General features: G+C 59.8%; 1 protein-coding gene across 1 annotated transcript in view; it reads right to left on the bottom strand.

Moving 5' to 3' along the window:
- Positions 1–1,943: 1,943 nt before the first annotated feature.
- ZSWIM5 (zinc finger SWIM-type containing 5) overlaps positions 1,944–14,643 on the bottom strand; it is a 67,221-nt gene continuing 54,521 nt past the window's right edge. The window contains exons 10-14 of the mRNA XM_026651970.1: positions 13,951–14,086; positions 12,207–12,364; positions 6,441–6,604; positions 5,382–5,463; positions 1,944–4,409 (exon numbers count right to left, since the gene is read on the bottom strand). Of these exons, the coding sequence (XP_026507755.1) occupies positions 3,547–4,409; positions 5,382–5,463; positions 6,441–6,604; positions 12,207–12,364; positions 13,951–14,086 (1,403 nt within the window). The 3' untranslated portion in view covers positions 1,944–3,546. The remainder of the gene's footprint in view (positions 4,410–5,381; positions 5,464–6,440; positions 6,605–12,206; positions 12,365–13,950; positions 14,087–14,643) is intronic.

Below are 14,643 nucleotides of genomic sequence, written 5' to 3'. Positions count from 1 at the left end.
TCTGCCAACTGCGCCGCCCGGCCGGAGCTCGCAGCCCCACTGCCCAGAGCGCTGGCGGCACGGCGAGCTGAGGCTAAGGGGGAGGGGGGACAGCAGGAGAGGGGCCGGGTTTTAGCTTCCCCAGCCGGGAGCTCAAGGGCCGGGCAGGACGGTCCCGCGGGCCGTAGTTTGCCCACCTCTGTGCTAGACACTCCAGCGCGGGGGCCAGACACGGACCTGGCGGGCTGAAGAGCAAGAGTCCAGAATGCTGCTCGGGGCCTCGACCCTGCAGCCCCGAGCCGCGGGTACTGACACGTTAGCGCTTGGGGGTTCAGGGATGCGCTGAGCCCCAGGCCGGGGGCCAGAAACATCTGCCCCCGCCCCATAAGCAATAGGACTCCCGGTAATTCTGCTATGGGGTTAGTGACGGTTCAGAGATGGCTCCATAGTAACGTAGCCCAGAGCCCGAGTCAGGCACAGGCAGGAGAGACCCAGGCCGTGGGCCCCAGAGTCAGGCAACGACCACAGAATCGGCCTCTATTTGTTTAAAACCAAAAGCGAAGGCGCCAATTGTTCTGGGTCTGACCAAACCCTCCAAAATGTGATGCAGGGACGTGCCGGAGTCTGGGACCTGGCTCTGGGAAGGGGGGGCAGGGGGGAAGGATACCTCGAGTGTAACTGATGCAGGGACGTGCCTGAGTCTGCAGGGAGCCTGAGACCTGGCTCGGCTGGGGCGGCGCCGGGAGGGCCCCCAGCACACAGGAGGAGGGGTGGCCGGGACGCTGGATCAGACCTTTCCAGAGCCTATTTCAGGGTTTCCATCTGGCCATTCTGCTCCCTGGCAAAGCCACGGGGCAAACAACAGCCAACGCCCCCCCACGCGTGGTACCAGTGCCGCCGAGGGCGTCCTCCAGGGAACCAGACCAGCTGTCACCCTGCGGTGCAGGACCCCGACTGCACCCGCTCAGCGCATGCCGGCCTGGGCCCGTGTTACCCAGCAGGCACTTTCCTGAGACCCCCTTGGGAACCCCCGACAGCCGCATCGCGTCCCCCCAGGATCAACGAGCCATTGCAAAGCCCCAGGCAGCCGCCATGGCGGGGGATTTGGGGGAAGCAAACGGATGCTCCGGAGAGGCAGCGTGAAGGCAGTCCCCTCTCCGGGCGCGTGGGACACAGCACTGCCTGGGCTGTGCCATTCGGGGCCGGAGCAGCCATCCAGGGCTCCCCAGAGCAGGTTCCACTGGGCATGGCTCTGCGCTAAGGCGGGAGGGGAGTTCCCTTGGAGCTGCCCGGCGCTCTTCCCGCTCGTGAGCAAGGTGGTGGACGCTGGGCCCCGTCCTGCGAGGGGCTCTGCACAGTTCGGGGCTGGGTGGCCAGGCCTGCAAGAGACAGAGCCAAATGCCCGTTCTCAGCAAAGCCAGGAGAGAATAGCTGAGCCCGTGGGCCTAGACACTCCAAGTGATGGGCACGCCGGAGACCCCCAGTAGCCCACATTAGGGCCCCAGCAGAGTCTGTGCCGGAGCAAGGGCAGGCTCCCATCCTGCAGCTGGCTCTGTGCACGCAGAGCCCTGAGCATCTCCAAAGCCAGTTGCAGGATCAGGCCCTGGGGGGAGGGTCTCCAAAGCACCCCCATTGGCCTGACTCTGCTCCCACTGACCGCCACGTCCGCGGGCGCAAGGCTAGGCCAACGCTGAGCCACCTGGAGACCCCGCCCTGGAGGGCTTGCTAGCCTCTGCCTCTCGCTCCACGCCGCTCGGAGGTAGATCCCGTAGGCGCCACCCGCAGACACGTCCCGCAGAGCGCAGCGACTCAGACCGCTTTTCCGGGCTGGGCGTTCTCACGCAGCGCCACCTGGGGGCGCCGACGCCCCGCCAATTCCTGCCCTTTTCGCCCAAATACCAACGGACCTCGATTTGGGGCCCCCCCCTCCCAATTTATTCATTATGAAAATAAAGAACAGCACCGAAATTCCAACACAGTTTATAGAAAAGGGTAGTAGTGATACATAAATAGTATTCGCTTTTTTTTCTTTTATTATTAAACATTAGGTCAAGAGGTTGCGCACACACAAAAAGAGAGAAACAGGTTGAAGAATGATACTTTTGTGGCAACAAATACTGAGTACAGCTGGTTTTCCGGTCCACAGCGCAGACACAAATCTCTTTCCAAAAGAAAATTAGACAGTTGATCATCAGTCCATATTCTCTAGCTACAAGTCACCTTTCCCCACTGGCCCCAGCCCTCCCAACCCTTTTAAAACTAAGACACACTGGACCAGGGGAACACAAAGACACCTGGAATGAGGAAGACCGTCCCTGCTCCACAACGGGTTTGAATCTAGCCCGGATCGCTAAGCAGCAGCAGGAGACGGAGTGACACAAATCGGGAAACGTGACAAGATGCCTTCGTCCATCGGGTGTCCGCGTTAGCTGGAGCGACAAAGGCTTGGAAATGGAGAGGAAATTAAAGGACAAAAGTAACCAAAGCCGTCGTGTTCGTGTTCCTGCCCCCCCACGTGCAGGAAAGGCCATCAGCCCCCCACCACACACACCTCCACGCACCCAGACATTCACTCCTCACACGCCCACACACAGAGAAGGCCAAAAATAGAGATATGTACACTCTGGGCCCAACGGCTCCGTTCTTCGTGTTGTGTTCAATCCTCCACCAACCACTTGCGGCACTTACAAGGGGCAGGGCTCCCGGAACGTCCGTCCGCGTCCGACCAAGTCCATCCTTTGACTGTCCAGATGCCCTGCCGTTAATCCAGCCTGCCTAGGGCCGTCTCCCCCAGGGCCGCAACCTCATTGTGGTTCTGCAGAGATTCTGGATTCATTTCAATTTGCCCGTTGCCTCCCTCCCACCCCTCTTTTCATGTACCAAGGATGCCGGGGAAACCTGAGAAATGGTCACGTGTCTCCGCCTCCTTTTTGTAATTAAAAAAAAGTCCCAGCCCATGACAATTTCAAGTATCCCCCAAATAAAAGACAGAATAATTATAAATAATTATAACTTTACAATTTAATAATTGACACATATACTATAGTATTTACAGTATCATAAATGCTTTTTTTGTTTTTGTTACTTTTAGTAAGCAATCCCTGAGAACAGTTACTCTCGTTTTTCTTTACGTATCTTCACGAATGGAGAAGAGGAGTTTCACGTCTCCGCAGGGTGCGTACGGCGCTGCAAAGCCATCGCTTTTGGTGACGCATGAGGTTTAGTGTTGCGTTTCTCTTTTGCTTTCGATTTTTATTCTTTCCTTTTTCCTTGGCAACCTTGGGACCAGCCGGCGAACGCTTCCTTTAGGAAAGAGGTATTAGATTTCCAGGTTAGCTTTTGGTATTAAACGGTTATACACTCAGGAGAGTAGGATGCTGAGTAAGTTGTTCTTCCCATGCTTGTCTTTTGGTTTGATGTGCCTGAAGAAAGTTGGAATCCTCGCAGGATGTGAAACGGTTAAATCCAACAAAAGAACAAAAACCCTCTGTTTTGCCAATTGCAGTTAGATTTTCCTTTCTTCTGCGTGTAGTGCCCCTGCCGAACCCTGCCAGCGCCGGCGGGAGCTCACCCAAACCGCTCCCGCACCAGCATCATCAGTTTTTTCTTGCCTTTGTAGATCTGTTTGAGATTGTCTATGAACTGCGCGAACTGGAGGTGGCCGTCCTGGGCCAGGAGGAAGGTCTCCCTGGCTTTGCTGAGGAACTCGATGAACTCGCCGTAGTGCCGAGGGCTGATGTGGGTGAGCCGGGAGTGGGTGGTGTTGATGTAAGCGCTTATCGTGGCGTCCAGCAGCTGGCGCAAGGGAGCCTTGTCGGTGGACATCAGTTTGCCAGAGTTCCTGCGGCCGGGAATGCCGGCCAGGCCCGGGGCCGTCATGGTGCAGCGCCGCAGGATGTCCGACAGCACCGTGGCGCAGTGCACGCTCTTCACCACCAGGGGGATGATGGCCGCCAGCTCGTTCTTGCCCAAGGAGTGGCTCAGCGCGCAGGCCCACAGGACGTCGTTGATGGCCGGGTGGGTGTCCTGGTTGTAGGCGAGGTTGAGGTGCGTCATGGCCAGCGAGGCCAGTTTGAAGGCCCGCAGCGGGTAGCCCCGGTGCTCCATGTAGCGGGCGATGGTGAAGAGCTGCGCGTAGGTCATGCCCGTGGCGGCGGCGTCGATGACGATCTGGTAGGCCGTCTCGAAGGCGATGTGGTCTTTCTCGCACAGCGTGAGGGCGGAGAGGGCGCAGTTCTGGGGGTCCTTCATGGCGCACTGCAGGGCCAGGGTGCGGGCGCAGCCGGCCAGCTCCTCGCGCTGCGGGTAGTCCAGGCTCAGCCGCAGGATGGTGTTGTGGGACATCACCGTCGCCGCCACGATGCTGGTGGCTTCCGTGGGGGTGAAGAGCGTGTACCAGTTCTGCAGGATGCTGAGCAGCGCCCGCACACCTGCTGGACAGGAACACGCCGTCAGCGCGGGCTGGGGCCCGGCGCCTAAATCCTCTAGGGGCTCTGCCGGGCCCAATGCCGAGCGATCCCAGCTCCCTCCGCTCTCCTTGGGACCTGGGATCGCTCAGCACGGCTGACAAGTGGGCCACTTCTCATCCAGAGCCCGGGGGGAGGACCTGGGAGCAGACCTGGGAGCCCGGGGGAAGGACCTGGGAGCAGACCTGGGAGCCCGGGTTGAGAGCACTGGCTTGGATATACAGGGACAAGCAGAGGCCAGTGCGCTGCAGACAGAGAGATAGCTCCAGAGCTTCAGGCCAATGTTCTGAAGTGAAGCTACGAATCCCCCGTGGTGCAATAGCGCAACCGTGTCCCCATGAACGGGAGCCGGAGCCAGCAAACGCCAGGGCACCGCGGGTTACAAGCTCCCCTCCAGGAGTCCTACAGGTCCTACCACGGCCCTCCACTCAAGGGCTGGGCACTGACAGCTCAGGCTCCAACTGAGGGCTAGATCTGGGGTCAGGAAGGAATTTCCCCCCAGTGCAGATTGGCTGGAAGCTTGGGGAGAAGGTGGGGGGAGGGGAGGTTGCATTCCTATACTGCACGGGGCGTGGGTCACCTGCCAGGGTCATCTGGGCACGTGTCAGCTACTCAATACCCGGGCACTGCAGGGGCCGCGGGCACTGGTGCCCCCGGTCTCTGCCTGCGGCACAGTTCGGTCTCAGCACAGGGGCGACTGGGGGACGTTCTCCAGCCTGGGCCATGATCCAATGGTCTCGTCTGGCCTGAAACGCCATGAAATCTACGGATGTCTCATCCCGTCGCTCAGGGACTCGGCCGCGGGCTGGACCGAGCGAGCCCCTCCCCGGCCCTTTGCCAATGGGGAAGGGCAGGCACCGGTTAAAGGGACGGGGAGTGGAGCAGAGACCCAGCCCCTCCTGGGGGGCCAGGACGGCAGTGACGAGCGGCACCCACCCACTTCCGTCGCACAGGTGACCAGCCACCGCACCATCTCCCTTCGCCTCCAGTTCAGGGTGGACAGAGTCATCCGCATGACCTAGGAGAGAGAAAACAGTGACCAGCCCTCCTCTTCGTCCCTGCTTTGCCCTCCCCCATGGGGCGCCGCTAACGCCGGCCTCGCTCCCGGCCCCCCCGGCGCAGTTTGCTGAGGGCGTCCCGGCCCAGGCCTGCAGGCGGAACGGCTCCAGTGCATCTCCAGACACGTCTGGGAGCGGAGCCAGGACAGCCCCGTGCCCTGGGCCACGGAAAGGCGGCGTCGGAGGGGCTGCGAATCGCCCCAAACCAAACTGCCAGTATTTGCCAAGCTTGTCCCGGTTTGACACTAGAGAGTTACTGTCACACGGGGACTGGCCCCTTCCCCACCTTGGCCAAGCTTCAATAGCTGCGTCCCTGCCTGAGGCAGGCGGGTCTGACCGGACAGCTGGGCCTGGGACGGGGAGTTACAGGGAGCCGGCAGACTCTGGTGGAAGGCCTTGAACCAGGGTGTGCAAGAAGCCCAGGGCGCTGTACCGGAGCAGGGAAGGCTGCAAGGGGCTGAGAGCAGCCCTCCAAGGGAACCCGCCTGGGGGCTGCAGGGGACAGACTCTCAAAGGCAGCCCAGGAAGGGGCCAGGAACTGAGGAGAAGCCCCCAAAGGGCTGAAGAACTTGGTTTGTTGGGACTTCTCAGTCAGACTGCTGCTGCCCTGGAAGGGGCTGCATTTGTGACTTGGCCAGAGGGCTAAGCCACGTCTCCAGCACTGACCAGCGGATGGAGAGCTGAGGAGATCCACCTCAGGGAAGGAAACTGAGGCAAGGGGCCTCAAGTGCCACATTCGGCCAGCAGGGGACACTGCAGGGCAGGCACCCCTCCAACAGTTCCATTCAACACACTCCAAACAAGTCCTTCCCCCCAGCCCTCGGCACTGCTGCCCACTTGTCCGGGGAAGGACCCAGCCAGACTGCCTCAGAACTGGGCCGTCCAAAGCAGCGGCTGGGTTAGCCTCCGAAGACAACACTGCGGCACCCTCCTCTACCTGCAGCCCCAGCTCCAGCGCCACGTTGAGCAGGGTGGTGTCGGGGTTGCTGTCCGCGGGCGTGGCGATCTTAAAGGCGTCCTGGGCCAGCTTGAAGATCAAGGACGAGGAGTGGATGTTCTTCTGGATTGCTTCCAGGACGGTGCGTAACCGCAGCATGTCACCTGCACACACAGGAGGGACAGGTCGGAAAGTCAGTCCCCGCCCCGCCAGGGCCCTGTCCCTCCAGACTCCTTCCAGCCACCCCAGGTTTTCACTTGGGTTCGCATCTTCCCAAGTCTGGAGGCACCTAATTCCCAATGATTTCCCAGGGGTGAGGATCTGGGCCTGGCTGGGCCACACACAGCGCAGACTGCCTCTGCGTTTCCAACCGCGCAGGGGTCTGCACTCTGTGCAGCTCCCGGGCTCTGCGGGGGGCTCAGCGAGTCCTGTCTGACCTGGTCTCTCGCTCAGCCTGCTCGAAGCGGGGCCCAGAGAGCGCACACAAAATCCAGTGCATCATGGACTCTCCTGATGGGGCTTCTCCGAACAGAGCTGGCAAGTGGGATTTCTCCGTGAAAGGCGGCTGGTGAAAACGGTGTCTGCTCGCTCCGCAGGCTGGGGGCAGGGCTTCCTGACACGAGCGCCCAGCCAGCTGGGGTGTGACTCTGCCACGCACTAATTGTCTGCACGGACCCCGCCAACGTGCACTAACAGTTTTAATGCACTTGGCTCTACTCCTGTTTCCAAAAGGACGAGATCAAAGCACACTAGCGAACTAGGGATGAGCCTCAGAAGCCACCCCCTGCCCCCGCCCAGCCTGCTGCCAGTTCAACATTTGTGCAGACAGGCCCTCGGAGGCCTCGCCGCTGACCGGACCAAGGGCAAGTTGTTACTTTCGGCTCCTGTTAGCCCTGTGGGAGTCAGCCCAGCCTAGAGCAATGGACCCCAACCTGTGAGGCGTACCCCCTAGGCACGGCAGGGGCTGGGCTGGAGCGCCACCCAGCCCTGCTCCGACCCCAGCCCCAGCTCTGGTTCCGTTCCTGGTTGCAGCCCCAGCTGGCCCTGGGCTCAACCCCCCTGCTCCCAGCCCCGATTGTGGCCCCACTCCCCGCTGGAGCTCTGCCCCCCCCCAGCTCTGGCTCTGCTCCCAGCCCCGGCTCCGGGGGGCGGGAGGGGAGGTGCGGACAGATTCCATTACTGGTAAGTGTGTGTGTGGGGGGGGAATTGAAAAAGTTTGGGGACCACTGGCCTAGAGACTGGAGTCTGTTCCGGCTCTTGCCTCCTCAGCAGAATTGTTCAGTACACTCCAGTTACTCTCATGGGGAAGGATTCGAATCTAAAAGATCCAGTCTGTGTATTGCAGCGTGTCCACCGATAACTACAGACCTGATACAAAAGAAACGTACTCTGCACCCCGAAAGGATCCCCGAGGGCCGGGCCCTTCCAGCCAGTCCCCAGGGCGTCACGGTGTGTACGATTCCATCCCACGTATGATCAGCCATGTCATGTCACTTCCTAACGCCACGTCACTTACATTTCATCCCACATTTCTACTCGAAACCTTCCCCAGCCCTTGGCACGCTACGGCTGTTTGGTGGCCACTACCTAATTACAACCTCGCCGACGCGGTCACAGACAGGGCAAGTGCATTCGTATTCTGTTTGCCCCAGAAAGCACAGACAGCTCTGGAGTAAACTCCACACATTGATACCACAACTCCAGGTGCACGACACACACACACCACTGGTAGGAGACCATTCGGGTGAGTTCCCCCCTCACGTGCCGTACAGCCCCCACTCCTCTGCGACACGGGACCCCCCTCTCCAGGATGTTCAGTGAACTCCCGAAGAGCGCAAACGTGCTGAGTTTTATCTTCACTGTTCTTGTAGCACATGCTACTTTCCTAGCTATGGTTCCATCCACCCCCACTCAGCTCCAACCCGATTCTTCACTCCACGTTCTGGGAGCAGAGCTCTCCAAGCTGGACATTTCTGCTTTTCCTAACCACACTCGGCCGAATCTACCCAGCTCACTCCATGTGGTGGGATTTGCCTTCGGTTGTAAACGGATACGTCCAGGTGACCAAATCTCATCATCGCTCCTGAACTGTTCCTAGGACAGAAGAGTAGTCAACCCCTCCCTCTGTGCTTTGATCTCAGGCGCGAGCTAGCCACGCTCGTCCATCCACGGCCTGACCATCAGCCATGACATGGGAATTTTTTCCATCCAAGGGTCTGCCCAGATAAAAGCCCTGATACAATTAACCGATGTGGTTAATTCTTAATTCTAGATACACTGAAAAAGAAAGTGAGTTGCCACAGGGATACCTCCGTCTTCTGTTAGGAGCTGTGGGTTGAATTAACGTCTTGTGAGTGTGCCCGTTACTTAAGACAGCCGTGCGACAGTGAAGGGGCCACACCTAAACTAGAGTCTGTCCGGAAACTAGCACCAGGGGAGAGGGCTTGGCACGCCCATGTGTAAAAAGACCAGCTGGGGCAGACTCAGAGAGACGAGGCAAAAAGCAAGAAAGCCAAGCAACAGCTGGGCGCACGATGGGCCCGTGGACAAAGCTAGCGAGAGAGTTTTCTGGCTCTGGTAAGCTAAGAAACGCTTCCTCTTGTTTCTGGCTCCTCTGGCGTTTGGAGAAGCAGGACTTCGCATGTTCCTTGTAAGTAAACCCAGCTGCATCAAAGACAGTGCCAGCCGCCATCGTCAATTTCTACCCTCAGCTGGAACATGCCCCCCCGCCCCGCTCTGGTCAAATAGCGACACCCCTTCTTTTGTCCTATAAGCCCTTTCCAAGTGTGAGCGCCCAGGAAGACCTCCGCACTCACGGAAGTAAATGGAAAGACACCTGTTGGCTTCAATGGGCTTTGGATCCGGCTCAGGCCAAGTACTGGAAATTTGCAGCAAGAGAACGTTTTTTAATGTCTGGAACTTTCCACCCACACCTGCCCGGAGGGAGGAAAACACAGTGTCAATTGCAGGGTCGGATTCTGCCTTTGGTAACACCTGTGGGACCCCATCAGCCCTCCCCGGGGATGCACATGGACAACAGAGGGCAGAACGCGAAGACAATGGGATTGCAGAGGTCACCACGGAGGAATTTCACTGCAAAACCTGGCATGCTAGCGATGACGACAACCCAGAAGGGCCCGTTTGCGTCCTAGGTCACTGGTCGAGTGTATAGGGCTGGCAGTTAAAGAAACAGCTCCTCTCTGCAAACAGCCCATTAGCCGTGGCGGCTCGGAGATGCAATCGACCAGGAACGATGAAAAGTGACTAAAGATGTGCAGAGCAGAGCTAGACTTGAAAACGAAAAGAAATTTCAAATGCCAAATGATTAAAACGATCTTCTGCCCCCTCGGCAGCAGTCACCACAGTGCCGGGGACTCCTGGTACGACCAGATGTAAAAATGGAAGGCGGTGTGTCGGAAAGATGGCAACGAGACTGGATCGAATACGGACACGCTCCAGCATTTGAACCTTTGGGGGGGAAATGTGAGAGCTGGAAGAAAACCAAAAACCGAACTCAAGCGGCCTTTTCATCCCCAGCTCCTGCCCCCTCCCCTCTCGGCCCCCCCACCATGCCCTTCCTCATCCCTCAGTCCCCCACCCATCGCTCGCCTCCCTGTCCGCCATTCACCCCTACGGCGCCGACTTCCCCTCTGCCAGGTGGGGGCTCGCCCACCTCTTCCCCGCCCTCGCCCTGCCCCCTTCCCCCCCCTTCCCCCAAGTCCCCGCCCCTTCTCCACCTCCTCCCCTGAGCGCACCGCATCCCCGCTCCTCCCCCCTGGAAAGCGCTAAGTTCCGCCAAACAGCTGTTAGGCAGCGGGAAGTGCGGGGGGGAGGAGGAGCGGGGATGCGGTGCGCTGGGGGGAGGGGGAGAGAAGGAGGTGAGGAGGGAGGAGCTTGGCTGCAATTTTTCTCCGTGGGTGCTCCAGCCCTGGAGCACCCACGGGGTCAGCGCCTCCCACCCGCTGGCCTCCTTACCCGAATATCGGGACAAATGGCGTCCTGATCGTACATTGATCGGAACAAAGGGTTAAATATCATAGAATCTCAGGGTTGGAAGGGACCTCAGGAGGTCATCTAGTCCCACCCCCTGCTCAAAACAGGACCAATCCCCAGACAGATTTTTACCCCAGATCCCTAAATGGCCCCCTCAAGGATTGAACTCACAACCCTGGGTTTAGCAGGCCAGTGCTCAAACCACTGAGCTATCCCTCCCCCCCAAGATGAAGTGCCCAACATGGGGCATGAACCCACGACCCTGACATCTGGTCGCCCTAGCTCATCTTCCTAGGAGATCACAGGGAGGTGAGAGCAAACCAGAGCCCTGAGAATGGACAAACTGGAAAAAGCAAGAAGGGGCTGGGAAAAGTTCTCATGTTGGCTTGTGACGGAACGGGAGAACGTTCCGGTTCCGAACAGCTGCGAGCGAGGGGCTGGGATTTTACGGCTCTGAGTGACACGGTTATTGACACACAGCGGAAGCCTGTCAACTGGCTCAGATTTCAAGCCCTCGAAGCACATCCTGGCCTGTCACCCCTCTGCCTGACGTCACCATTTATTTGCTTCCCTGTCCCGCCTGACCTGGGGGGTTGGTCTGGTTTCCTGTCAAACAAAACTTTCATAAATACAAAGTAAAAAACCCATTTGCCTTCCTGTCTCGTCCGCGCGCCCCGGCTCAATAGATCCCCGGCCAGCGGTTTTACAATTTCTGCAGCTGGGACCCCAGCGACGGGGCGGCGGCACACGCCAGCCCTCGGTGGCTTAGGTACCGTACTAACCTTGTTGAGACCCACACGCTGCTTCCACCTTCCAAAACCTCATGGTGAAAAATCACCCCGACGCTCGCTGTCTGCTTGCGGGAAGCAACGCAAAGAGAACGTACTGAATCCAGAGAGACGGACGCCCTCACCCCCGCCCCCTTCACTCCCTTCGTGGGGGCCTCAGCGTCCCTGAGGGTCTTGCTTTATATGTTCTGCCTTCCTGGGCTTCCCACTGCAGCCCCCAGCCCCCTTAGAATGGAAGGACACGCAAGCAGAGGCAGTCAGCTGGGAGAGCCACGCCCCAGCACGCTCAGCCGCGAGAACAGGAGACAAGGGGCTTGGGTCAAGTCCCGCTGAAGTCAACAAGGATCTTTTGATCCATTTCAGTGGGCACTGGGTCAGGCCCCAGGAGAAACTGGACCCGTCTGCCCCCTGGCACTGAGCAACGCCAACCCCCCCCGGCTGCGTACGGCGAGCGCTGGCGCTACCTTGGCCGCGACGGCCAGTGCAGGACGGACTGCCAAATCCAGACAACGCTACCGCTGGGATGCAAACGGCCAGGGCGTCCGGCTGATCAGGAAAAGGATTTGCCCCAAGCAACGCAGGATTTCTAAGATTTTCAGCATCTGAACAGGAGTTCTCCCTCACCTGCCTGCGTTCCTGGACCTGGGGTGAGCCGGGGGGGCAGGGGGGTGTCTCTCACCTTCGAGAGGGTCACACGCCCCATTCCCCTCTCCCTGTCACACTGGAGGCTACATGGGTGATTCTCTTCCCAGTACTGCGCCCGCAGATCCCTACCAGCTCACGGTCCCTCCCACCTGCCTCCCACGGGGGAGTTCGCCGCATGCTCCTGGAGTCTGTTCATCTGACAGAGCCCCCCACTTCCCACATTCCCCTTCCAGCGGGTTCTGCAGTGGAAAACCGCGGGGAACCTGCTGGGGGCGCCGGCTCCGCTGCCCAATCTGACATGAAACCGTCCGCTTAGGTGCAAGACGGGCCCCGCACCCACCTTTAGCTGCCGTCAGCATGGTGGAGGCCAGTTCACACTGCTGCGATTCCAAGTGGCCCAGGGTAAACCACCGGGGGTACCTGCTGGGCACGACCGACACCAGATGGTGAGGGTGCGTGACGTCTCCGGAGGGAGCGGTCGTCTCCAGCACGGGCAGCCTAGGAGAGACAGGAGAATGCCAGTCAGAGGGTCCCTGCCAACTCAAAGCCCCACCCCTTCCTGCGCCGCTAGCCCCCCCCGGCGATGAGGGGGGCTGATCACAGGCGGCCTGGTGCACCAGCGGGTTCAGCGAGCTCTTTGAATGCACCAAGCTGCATTCCAGGCGTGCGACGAGTCCCGAGGCTGCACGTGGAACACATGGGCGCAAGGATCAATTTCAAACGGACTTGAAAGGACTTGAAAGCCGCCAAGTGATTTATAAACTTGGAAAAGCTCACTCGGGCTCCTTTCATCTTCGGGTAAGTGGAGCTTTCAGGCAAATCATCTGGTTCCTCTTAGAGCGGAGGGCTGGGATCAGAAGTAGCAGCCCGTTGCTCCAAGGCCCCTGCAGCGGGTTTGGGTTACCTGCTCGCGTGGGAACAGTCCAAAGCCGCAGAGATTCCGGGTGACAGGAAACCACAGGTTCCCCCTCCCGCCCCGGTGCTACTGGGAGCGACTGAGCAGGCAAAGGACGGGACCCCCCCGGCGGCTAAGCTAGAGTTTGCAGTCGCGTCTGCAAGCCGCCATTCGGACTAGACAGTGCAGTGCCAGTAACTCCGTCTCCTGGAAGGCGAAGTTACACATCAGTAGTTCAGCGGGTTGGAGTCCGGGGGTGGATTCCAGACCAGCCGGGTTACGGAGGCAGGGAGACCGAGCAGAGCGAAAGGCAGAGGATGCGTAAGCAGCGCCCGCCCCTCTTTCGCCAGTGAAAGCTGGGAAGGTCGCAGCCCAGATCGGAGACCCCAGCACGAGGGCGGGGTGTCGGCTGCCAGAAGACAGAGCCCCCCAAACTCAATCACAGGGGAGCCATTTGCCATTGTCGTTCATCCCTCTCTTCACCCGTCTGATGCGAAATTCCAGGGGCTTGTCTAGCTGGGTAACACACCCAGCAACAACAGCAATTCCAAGGGCCAAACCCACGACTCGAACGAATCCCAGCGCAGACCTGGGCCAGGGGAGGCCGGGGGCTGACAGGCAGAGCAGAGCGCGGGAGCCTGCCCAGCAGGGGGCTGGCCCCTGGAGGATCCGTTCTGCCAGTTGTCCTGCCACCGTCAGTGCAGGGTCGTGCTCTCCCCCAGCTGGGCTTTTCCTGTTCTTGTCTCTCCTCTCAATCACGCTTCAAAGGAGGAGCTGGATGCAGATAACAGGGTCTCTGCTCCCAGGCGAGGGGGCCCAGCCGGGCTGGGGTGCAGAGTCTGCCCTGAGATCTCCTCTGCCTTTCACTCTCCTTGCGCCGTGGGAGATGGGGGGAAGGACCCGGCGCGCCGATGGATGCAGCCAGTGCCTGGGTCCTTCCCCAGCACGTTGGCCCAGCTCAGCAGATGGGGCGGTTTATATGGGAGGAAATCGTCTGCTGCAGCGTAGGCATTTTCTCGGACGAGCAGAACCTAAGCTTGGCCGTCACAAGCTCCCCCCAGCGGCTCCCAAGCAAACCGACACTGACTAGACTCTGGGGTTGGAGGGGGGGGGGGGAATATCGGGCGCGACGTCGCTGCTCTTGAGATCGGATCGAAACCAACCCCAGGCGGAAGAAACGCCCACAAACCTCATGGCCCGGAGCGCCAGCTTATAGGCCAGGTCTGCGTCGTGAGGCAGCAAGGCGGAGAACAGATACTTGGCAAAGGTGTGCATGGGAACGCTCTCCCGATGGATCACTTCTCCCAGGCCGCTGAAGGGACCACCTGCACGACAGCAAAGCCGCGTCAGCCACTGCGCCGCTCGGCCAGACAGCTCCCCACCAGCCACGCTGGGGCCAGGGACCAGAGCCGGCTACGGAGAGCCTCTCAGGTCTAAATTCCTCCAGGGCTCGGGGAACGTGCTCAGCGCCGATCTCCACAGTCCCTTGGAGGTGAGCACTCCGGGGTTATCTGAGCAGCAAGAACAAGCCAGCCCCTGGCCCGTTCTCCTAGACTGCGGGGTGCTGTGGTGGCCAGAGGCCCTCGTGCCTGGCAGGAGGAAGTTACCAGTCACGCATCCAGCTAATGGTGCAATCCTGTACAGCCTGGTCCCCAAACTTTTCAGAGTCATGGCCCCCTTACTCGTCTGCCACCACGCCGGGAGCCAGGGCCGGGAGCGACACAGGCAGGGGTAAGGGGCCCAAGGCTGGGGCTGCAGCTGGGGGTGCGGCCGTGAATGGAGCCACAGCCAGGGACCGAGGCTGGGGGTGGGAGCAGGGCCAGGAATGGAGGTGGAGCTGGGGCTGGGAGCGAAGCTGGGGGGGGGGGGGGGGGGGGGGGGG

The sequence above is a fragment of the Terrapene carolina genome, unplaced genomic scaffold (assembly GCF_002925995.2).
Source record: "Terrapene carolina triunguis isolate 2854851 unplaced genomic scaffold, T_m_triunguis-2.0 Scaffold110, whole genome shotgun sequence".
Lineage (NCBI taxonomy): Eukaryota > Metazoa > Chordata > Testudines > Emydidae > Terrapene > Terrapene triunguis.
The sequence above is the reverse complement of the archived record's forward strand: the minus strand, read 5'-3'. Positions and strand labels throughout refer to the sequence as shown.